This window comes from Penaeus monodon, chromosome 1 (assembly GCF_015228065.2).
Source record: "Penaeus monodon isolate SGIC_2016 chromosome 1, NSTDA_Pmon_1, whole genome shotgun sequence".
Lineage (NCBI taxonomy): Eukaryota > Metazoa > Arthropoda > Malacostraca > Decapoda > Penaeidae > Penaeus > Penaeus monodon.
In genome coordinates, this window is record NC_051386.1 from 15,774,234 (window position 1) to 15,784,858 (window position 10,625).

Consider the following 10,625-nt stretch of genomic DNA (forward strand, 5'->3'; position numbering starts at 1 on the left):
AACTTTTTATAAAGTGTACTGACATCGTATGCACAGTGAAACAGTAAGTTTATTTATTAATACTATTCGTAAATCTAATAGTATATTAGCAAGTATCTGATTACCCTTTCCAACAGTCATTACTTCAGTTAAGTCATGTAGATCGATATATATTACTAAAGGTTATGAGTAACAAATCAAATGCATTTATAATACGCACTTTTAATATCAGACTACATAGAATATAAAAAAGAGAGAAAAAAAAATATTTAAATGTAATATAAATCACAGTGAATCTAATTAATAATCAATAAAATCCTAATCCCCACCTAAAAAAATCATGCAAACTTACATCAACAGTTCAATTATGAAAGTACCATAATCAATAACTAGTCCTTTATATCAGTAATCGCCATGCATGGACAACCCTCCCATTTAGTCACAAAATAAACGGTCGTATCATACTTCTGGGATTTACCTTCGCTAAGAGACCTCTCGAAATTTTGGTTTTGGAATCGCTCAATTTGTGTGACTTTATGCCCTTCCTGCTGCGGGTATATATATATATATATATATATATATATATATATATATATATATATATATATATATATATATATATATATATATATATATATATATTATATATATATAATATATATATATATATATATATATATATATATGTGTGTGTGTGTGGTGTGTGTGTGTGTGTGTGTGTGTGTGTGTGTGTGTGTGTGTGTGTGTGTACATATATTACAATATATGTATATATACATATATATATATATATATATATATATATATATATATATTATATACATATATATACATATATACATATATATATACATATATATATATATATATATATATATATATATATGTGTGTGTGTGTGTGTGTGTGTGTGCTGTGTTGTGGTATGTGTTGTGTGTCTGTCAATATGTATAAATAACATATATTGTATGATATGTTAGTATACCTATATGTGTGTGCGTGTGCGTGTTCGTGTGTGTGTGTGTGTGTGTGTGTGTCTGTGTGTGTATGTGTGTGTGTGTAAATATATATGTATATATGCCTCCTGTCTATATACATATACATATATATACCCCCTGTCTATATACATATACATATATAAACACATACACACTCGCGCTCTCTCACACACATAATGCTCCCGTTCTAATAACCACATGTATTTTCACACTTCATACTTAAATATCAACCCGCTGCTGTCAGATCCACAAACTGCACGCAAGGCCACAATACCCACTGACATCCTCTTTAATTGCAAGACACGTATTTCTAAACGAGCAATTTGCACTGCGTGACTTACCTGCAACCACGATAGTCTGCAGTCACTTTTTTTGACTGCTTACATAAATGAAACTAGTATGATGTGATATAATGTTATTACTGCTTTACACGTTATTAAGAAGCAGTTGGCAAGCAAAGAGAGAAAGGAAGAAGTGAATGAAAACATAAGAAGTTGGCAAATAGATAGACAAAGAGAAAAGTTAAGAAAATGAAAATATCTGTGGTATTCTTCAGTTAGCCGGTCAAGAGAGAAAGAAAGAAGTTGATGAAAATTTCAGTAGTGTTTAGCTAATAAATAGAGAAAGAGAAAATGAAGAAATATATCTAGCCTCTGGTCTTCTTCAAACTCACCGAAGTTGCAAATGTCGTGTTAAATAAAATTTATCGCTATTTGCTATTCGTGTTTCCCGAATTTAATTGTGTATTTTGATGCCATTATCTTGATGTCAGAAGACATATATATACGAAATCGATTTCTCTCTCTCATCTTTACAAGATTTTGCCAACACTAAAAAAAGAAAAAATAATAAATAAAAATAAATAATGATAACTGCAGAAAATGTCTTCTGAATGCTCTTACAACTCATGCTTCTGTCATATAAACTCAGCACTAGATATCCAGTTGTTAAATATTGCAAACAGAGCAAAAAATCTGCAGTGAACCAAAACACAAATATCGTCTTCTTCATGTTATAGTTGTTATAAACTTAATTAATATTTGATTTTTATTCCATAGTACTGTTACTATTGCTATTACTATCATCATATCTATCATTATTGATATCACCATTATCATTGTTATGATCATTATTATTAGTAGTAGCAGCAATAGTAGTTGTAGTAATAGTAGTAGTAGTAGTAGTAGTATCATTATCATTATTTCTTTTATTAATTTTAATATTATTGTTATCATTATCATTGTTATTATCATTAATTATCATTATTATTACTATTATTATTATCATCATCATCATCATCATTATCATTATCACTATTATTATCATTATCATCTTATCATCATCATCATCATCATCATCATCATCATCATCATCATCATCATCATCATCATCATCATCATCATCATCATCATCATCATCATCATCATCATCATTTGTATCATTATTACTATTATTATTATTATTATTATTATTATTATTATTATTATTATTATTATTATTATTATCATTATTATTATCATTAATGTTATTATTATTATTACTCTTATTATTACTATTAGAATTATTGTTGTTTTGTTGTCCTTGCTGTTATCATTATTATTAATATTGTTGCTGTTGTTATCATCATCATTATGATTATTACAATTATTATGATCATTATTATTATTATTAGTAGTAGTAGTATTGGAATTATCGTTATCATCATCATTATTATTATCATTGTTATTGTTATTATTACTATCATTATCATAATTTTCATGTTTATTACTATCATCATTGTCATTTCAGTCATCATTTTTGCTATTATTTTATGATTATTATCATTATTATTACTATTCTATAATCATAATGATAATAATAATTATAATAATTATAGTGATAACAACAGCACAACAACAACAATAATAATAATAATAATGATAATAATAATAATAATAATAATAATAATAATAATAATAATAATAATAATAATAATAATAACAAAACAATAATAATAATATAATAATAATAATAATAATAATAACAATAATGATAATAAATAATGATAATAATAATAATAATAATAATAATAATAGTAATAATAATAATAATAATGATAATAATAATAATGAAAATAGTAATAATAATGATAATAATAATAACGATAATGATCATAATAATAACGATAACTTTGACAATGATAATAATACTCTTTCCACCAAATTTAACCCACTTTCGCATCCCACAGCCGCCCCCCCCCCCCCCATGCGTCCCCGGCAGGATGGCTGGACGGCGCTCCTTGCTCATGTTCCTGTGGCTGTGCTGGGCCTCATGTCCCTTCCACTGCGAGAAGACCGCAGCGGAGGACATAGAAGCCTGTTGGGCAGCTGTTCAAGAGGAACCTGAGCAGCCGAAGCTATCTGCTGAGGATTACCTGAAGATGGCGTTGTTTGTGGCCGACTTCCTGCCGCTGATCCAGATTAATGAGATCTACTTGTGTCTGGATACTGTGGGTTGTGAGTTGAGGGGTTGAGGTTGTGTGTGAGTTGTCGGTAGGGTGGTGAGATGTAATGTTATTTTTTTATGTTTTGTTATTTATTTAGTTTCTCTTTTTTCTTGGTTATTTTTTGTTGTTTATATTTTTCTATTCTTTGCTTTTTATTTATCATTGCGATTTTGTACGGATGTCATTTTCTTCTTCTCTTTGCATTTTTGTTATGTGTATTTATTTTTGGTACGATCTTGTTTGGAATTTATTTTTCTTTTCTTTGCATATATTTTGTGTATTTCCGTTTGATACGATGTTGTATGGAAGTCATTTTCTTCTTTATATTTTTAGCATTAGCAAGTGAATCTCATCGTCATGACCACGATTTCACAAAATGCCATGGAGAAAATATCCCACAACAACTAGCTTGAATTATCTGCAATTCTTTCTATACACCATTATCCACATACCTTTTAAATGGCTTTCCTATCCCCCGTTAGTTAAAATCGATGTCATATCAAATTCCGTTGGACTTTTCGTCAACTATTCAATCCGTCACTGCATCACTAACAGTTAAGACAGCGTGGCGCGAACTTCTGTGGACGATGACAAATTCACACAGAATGCAAAGAAGAAAAGAAGCCACTGTCATTTCTCTTTTAACAAGCTGCCTTCGGGGTCGCTGAACCCGATCAGTTTGTCTGTCTCGTCCTGCATCTTGTGGAACGAGGCAGACAAGCCCACTTTGCCTCACTTAAACTGCGTTGTGCGCGCGCGCGCGCGTGTGTTTGTATGTGCGTTCGCAGTTTTGTCTATTCCTCTATGTGTGACGGCGCTTTCTGTCATTTTTTTTCCTATATTTTCTTTCATTAGTCTAAATACAAATGAACTCATATCTTAAAAAGCTTACTTCAAATGCTATGAAGTATAATAATCTGTGTCTACATTAATCTAAATACGAACAAACTCATCACAAACTTTTTATCGACCATCAATACAGCAACCACGGCTTCTGCAAACATATTAGCCTGCCTGTCTGTCTCTTTCTACTCTCATGTCAATATGATACGTTTACCAACACTTTGTACCTGTCCTCCTAACTTTTTTCATCTATTTACGAGTCTTCCTACTTCATTCATCTATTTACCTGTCTTCCTATTTTCCTGTCTTTCTCATTAACATATTTATTTGTTCTTATTCGTCTGTTTACGTGTCCTATACTTGTCCTCCTTAATTCGTTATTTATTTGTGCTTCATTCATATATTTGCTAGCCCTCCTTACTCCATTTATCTGTTTACCTACTCTCCTAACTTCCTTCACCTATATACCTACCCTCCTAACCATTGTAATTAACGGAATAAAGTCTTTGGCGCTAAATTTGACTCCTAAATTCATTGATCTAGCACAAGTTTCTAAATATAGCAGTAAGATCAATAACATTTAACACGGTCGTCTCTCAACCAACGACTTCATTAAACAATTAATTCGCTCATCCTCAACCAACGAGCTCGTTAACCATTTAACTCGCTCGTCTCGCAACCAACGAGCTCACTAACCATTTAACTGGCTCTTCTCTTTAACTAATGGGCTCATTAAGTAGTTTAAATACCTCATTACCCACATTAACTCCCTCGTCTCAACCTAAGAGCTCATTAACAGCCAATTCCCACCCCCCTATTTCCTCCTCCCCCCCAGCAACCACGCCGTCTCCGAATCGCTTAGCCGAATGGACCCTCGTCTCAACCCTCTCCCAGCGGTTCGTGTTCGTGCATGGCTGCGATTTAGACCGCATGAGCGAGAGCCTCCGAGCCTTAGACGAGAACGCTACTCCCGAAGAGACGATCCCACGCTCCTTGCACCACCCGGCGGCGGTACACCTCGCCACGCGGAAGGGGCTGCAGGCGACGTTGAGTGCCATAGGGGAAGCGTTACCCGAAGGACAAAGTGAGGCTTATCATATCCTCCTCGGAGCTGACCTGCCGCAGTGTCCCGTGGAGGCTTCGCTCGCCGTGCAGTGGTTCCAGGCTTCTTACAATAGGGTTGGTAGGAAGGACTTCGTTGCGGTGTGTGTGTGGTGTGTGTGTGTGTGTGTGTGTGTGTGTGTGTGTGTGTGTGTGTGTGTGTGTGTGTGTGTGTGTGTGTGTGTGTGTGTGTGTGTGTGTGTGTGTGTGTTTCAGTCTCATTTTATTTTTTGCATTGATAAGTTTTCGTAGATATTTTTTTTTGTATTTGAAGTCTAGGTGATATGAGAGAGAGAGAGAGAGAGAGAGAGAGAGAGAGAGAGAGAGAGAGAGAGAGAGAGAGAGAGAGAGAGAGAGAGAGAGAGTCAGAGACAGAGAGAGAAACAAAACCAGAAAGAGAAAGGAGAAAGTGAAATAAGAGAGACGGGCTAACACACAGACAAAGGGATAAACACACGGATAAAACACAGACAGTAAAAACGAAAATAGTATTGAAAATTACACGAATGACTGATCAATACATTGTAAGCTTAATGCAAAAAAAAAAAAAAAAAAAAAAAAAATCGGAAAAAAATATTCCCATTTCTTATACCCAAGAAATCTTCACCCACTTTCGTGATACCTATGATTAATGCAGAATGAACAGAACAAGGATCTCTCTCTCTCTCTCTCTCTCTCTCTCTCTCTCTCTCTCTCTCTCTCTCTCTCTCTCTCTCTCTCTCTCTCTCTCTCTCTCTCTTTCCTTATTCCTTCGAATTCTCTTTTTCATCTTCCTTCTCATTCGTTGTCTTTGTTTTCTCATACATTTTATTTTTCTTTCCTCTTGTTTATATATCGTATCATTTTCCCTTCTCCTTCCTTATCTTCCTTTTTTTTCTTCCTCTATTCGTTCTCACCTAAAGAGAGAGAGAGAGCGAGAAAAATAATTATTTCTCTATCCCTCCCTTTATTTCGTCTCTCCCATCCCTCTCTCCTTTATCATCTCCTCCCTCCATCGTCTTCATCTCCAACATCTTCCACTCCAGACTTCCACCACCATCAAAGTGGACGAGATCTTCCTCTTCGCAAGTGGAGGCGTCAATGTAAGAGTACCTGTGGTGAGGTGGAAGGCGGGTGGAGTGAGCAAAGCGTCGATGTCTGTCATTCATCCACCTGGTTACGGCCCTTATAATTTTCAAGGACATGTTATCAATGTTATTGCTATGGAGGTGAGTCTTCAGTTCTTTTCTGTCTCTTTTTTTCTCTTTTTCCTTTGTTTTCTTTCTCTATTCTGTTTTCTTTTCTTTGTCCGTTTTCTTTTTTCCTTCTTTCTGCCTTTCCTTATATTTTGTTTCTTCTTTTCTTTCTATATTTCTTCCTTTTATATTTTTCTTTCTCTTCCAGTTCATGTTATTAGAGTTGTTGCTATGAAGGTGAGCGTTTTGTTCTTTTTTTCTCTCTATCTCTTTGTCTTTCTTTCTTTTTTCTTTTTTTTCTCTCTTTCTACTATAGTTTTTACTTTAATTATTCATTTATTTCTGTCTTTCTTTCTTTCTTTTCAAGGTCATGTTATCAACGTTTTTGCTGCAGAGGTGTTTTTCTTTTCTTTTCATTTGTTTCTCTATTCCCGTTTTCCTTATTTATCTTTTCCTTTCTACCTTCTTTTATCTCAAGGTCAAATTATTCATGTTATTATTATTATTTTTTTTTTCCTATTTTCTCGTTAAAAACGATACTAAAATTAAGGTGAGTCTTTGTACTGTTTTTTGTTCTTTCATTCAAAGAACAAAATATCAACGTTATTACTGTGTATCTTTACGTCTTTCTTGCTTTCTTTTCAAAAACGTTTATGTTATCAATGTTAGTTTTATATAAGTAAGCGTTTCTATCATTTTATATTTTTCTTTCCTTCTCTTTTCTTTATTTTCGTGTTCTTGCTAAGGTTATTTTTGTTGTTCGGTCAGGTGTTTTTCTTATTATTTATCTTATCATTATTGTCATTCTTATAATTATCATAGAGATCATTATGTCAGTATCAATATCATTATCAGTATCAATATCATTATCGGTAATGGCTTAAGAACAGCAGTCGTAATAAAATTATCATAATAATTTATATTATCCTTACTTTCATCTATATTATCACCGTTATATCTATTATCGTTATTATCAAATAATTATGATTATAGCTATTTGTGTTATTGTTATCGCTATCATTATCATTATTAGCATCATTATCTTCATCACTACCATTAATATTATTACATTTGTCACTATCATAACATGTATCATAAATCTCATCATATCTATCATCACTGTGGGCATTTATATAATAAATCAAATATTTTATCATATTAAGATTTCCATCATTATCATTACTGCTAACAGCTAGTCTTGTCATAATTACTATTAACATCATTAGTGACTGTCGTGATCAACATTATTCCATTGTTATCGTTATCATTATTTTTGCTGTTGTCACCATAATCATCATAACCATAATCTTGAATTTAACAAGTATTCTGTATTAGTCTGACTTGCTTAGAAAAATAAACTGTTATTATGCACTAACTTTATGTAAATTTGTTTGTGTATTCACGATAGACTGTTCGGCTGATATACCACTATGCATATACTATGTTGGTGAAAGATATAATACCACTTGAAGGTGTTTACTTGATAAAAAGAAAAGGTTGGAATGCTTTGATTAAAAATGCATGCAGAGTATTGACCAGTTCATTCATAAGGATTACTTGCAAAATGACAGGCACTGAATGAATATCATATTTGGGGTGAAATACAATATGCTATAACATCATTCATGTACTTCGTCTGTTGTAAATATGGAATTCAAAGTAATGTGAAAGAAAATAAAGATTTCAGAATATACGGTATAAATCACTGCCATTGTTATTACTATCAGTATTCTTGTATCAGCAATAGTATAATATTCTCCATGAGTTTTCAAACTGTATGAAACTTTTAATCATTAATTATATAACCTACAATCATCTTCAATCAATATTAGAAGTGATATTAACAGTAATAAAATATATGATTTACAATCAACCCACCCCCGTTATTTAATACATTATTTGGTTATATATTACTATTTTTACTCTTGCCAAGATTTTCATTGTTTTTATTATCGTTATTATAATGATTAGGAATATAAGCCTTATTGCCAACTTCATTATTGTAATAATCATTGTTACCATTATAAACCATTATCATTATCATATCCCTTACCATTATCAGTGCCATTAAAACGGTAGGATTTATGTATGTATGGTCCATGGCCTAGGGACCCCAACCATCAAAGAAGCCTGAAGCTCGTGTATATGTATATGTATATATATATGTGTGTGTGTGTGTGTGTAAATGACAGTAATCAAATAGATAATCAACAGCAATTCATTATCAAAAAGAACAAATCTGTAAGGGCCCCCAAAGCCTAATAGTGCAGTAGCCCCACTAGGTCTAAAGCCGGGCTTGCATTGAGACCATCGAGCACAACTACCGTTATAATCGCCATTGTCATTAAAACCACCACATACCATAATCGTATTAACCTTTACAACCACCACCAATGTCATTTCTATCATGTACATTCATTTCCCATGCAACAACCATTTGTGCATGTAAAACTATTTATATATTAGCTAATAAAATATAAATTTCAATGTCATTATCATCGCTTTTCACAGTACCAGCCTTTCCTGATGAGAGCGAATCCTTGTAGGGAAACTCGTGGAAGCGTCGGCCTCGTCTACCAAGGAAAACCATGTCCTTCTACGATGCTTGGTGAGACTGAGAAAAAAATAAATGAATAAATACAATACGATAAAATTTAATAAATTAAAAAGTAAATAAAACAAGTAATTGATTAAAGAGATAGAAAAAAATGATTCAAATAAATTATTCAAGAGATGGAAAACCATAAAACAAATAAATGGTTAAAAGGACTGAAATAAAGAACCCAAATAGGTAAATAGGGTTTATATGCGAATGTGTATGACGAAAAAAGGTCATGCCATAATTGGATTGTATAGCGACCAAGAAGAATGATGATAAAAGTGACTGAGTGAATCCTTTCCTATTAGCGAGTATTTTTAATATTTTATTTATGTTTATGTATTTATTCATTCATTTATCAATTTCATTTCACATATTTATTGTACAGAAGGAGTGATGATAGACCCGGATCAGAAAAAGACTTATGCAAACTACACTGGATATTTGATCGACATCATCCAAACACTCGCTAAAAGACTAAACTTCAAGTGAGATATCTTCAAGTCATTGTATGAGTGGTAATTTAATGATATGCAAATAAATTTTGATTTTTATAAGATCAAGATAATAATTACTGATAAATAAAATTGTATCTAAATCGAAATATAAAGTGACCGATCTAAGTCGAAGCCTGTGCCACTGCATCAAACTCGAACACGCATGGCGAGAATGTTAAAACCCTGAAATATTATACAAAAAAAATCGCAAAAAAAGTTAAATTATCAAGTCTCTGGGAATATTTAAATATCCTCTCATCCCACAGGATAAAACTGCAAATCCTACACCCAGAAGAGGCAGAATTTGGCCTTGACGATGGCAATGGCACTTTCACGGGACTCGCTGGTTATCTGCAAACGAGGGTAAACTAATAAAATTTCGAATAATTCCTTTCTAAAAAAAGCCAAAGTTGTGTTCCTTCAATGCGTTGAGTATATTGTGATTGCATATATCGGGACGTTTTGCAATGAATTATTATTAATAGCAGAATTTTTTTTATGGTGTGTGTGAGGAACGTTTCCAATGTAAAGAGAAACCCAAAAATGTAAGACAAACAAATAACCAATTAATAATAAAAATAGCCAAAATAACCTAAATACTATCCCCACCCCCTCAAAAAAATCTAAAATTATAACCCAAATAACTGTTAGGCCCTCCACCCCCCCAAAAAAAAAAAAAAAAAATATATATATATATATCAATTAAATAAATGAATATATATACATATATATATATATATATATATATATATATATATATATATATATATATATGTATGTATCTATACACACACGTGTATGTATATAGAAAACACTTACAAAAACTCGACCAATATAATGAAAATATATAAAAATATTAACTTCTAAATTAACACAACACATGACCGAATAAAAACAAAACAGATGTGAACTAAACTGTTATATTTTCTTCCACAACAGAAAGCTGACAT

At 32.3% G+C, this 10,625-nt stretch overlaps 1 protein-coding gene across 1 annotated transcript in view; it reads left to right on the forward strand.

Annotated features, from left to right (window-relative positions):
* Window positions 1–3,234: 3,234 nt before the first annotated feature.
* The window catches only part of LOC119576099 (probable glutamate receptor), a 12,107-nt gene continuing 4,716 nt past the window's right edge, over window positions 3,235–10,625 (forward strand). Inside the window, exons 1-7 of the mRNA XM_037923646.1 lie at window positions 3,235–3,470; window positions 5,139–5,482; window positions 6,430–6,612; window positions 9,091–9,187; window positions 9,567–9,666; window positions 9,942–10,038; window positions 10,615–10,625. The exon at window positions 10,615–10,625 is cut by the window's right edge and continues 65 nt beyond it. Coding sequence (XP_037779574.1) covers window positions 3,236–3,470; window positions 5,139–5,482; window positions 6,430–6,612; window positions 9,091–9,187; window positions 9,567–9,666; window positions 9,942–10,038; window positions 10,615–10,625 — 1,067 coding nt within the window. The 5' untranslated portion in view covers window position 3,235. The remainder of the gene's footprint in view (window positions 3,471–5,138; window positions 5,483–6,429; window positions 6,613–9,090; window positions 9,188–9,566; window positions 9,667–9,941; window positions 10,039–10,614) is intronic.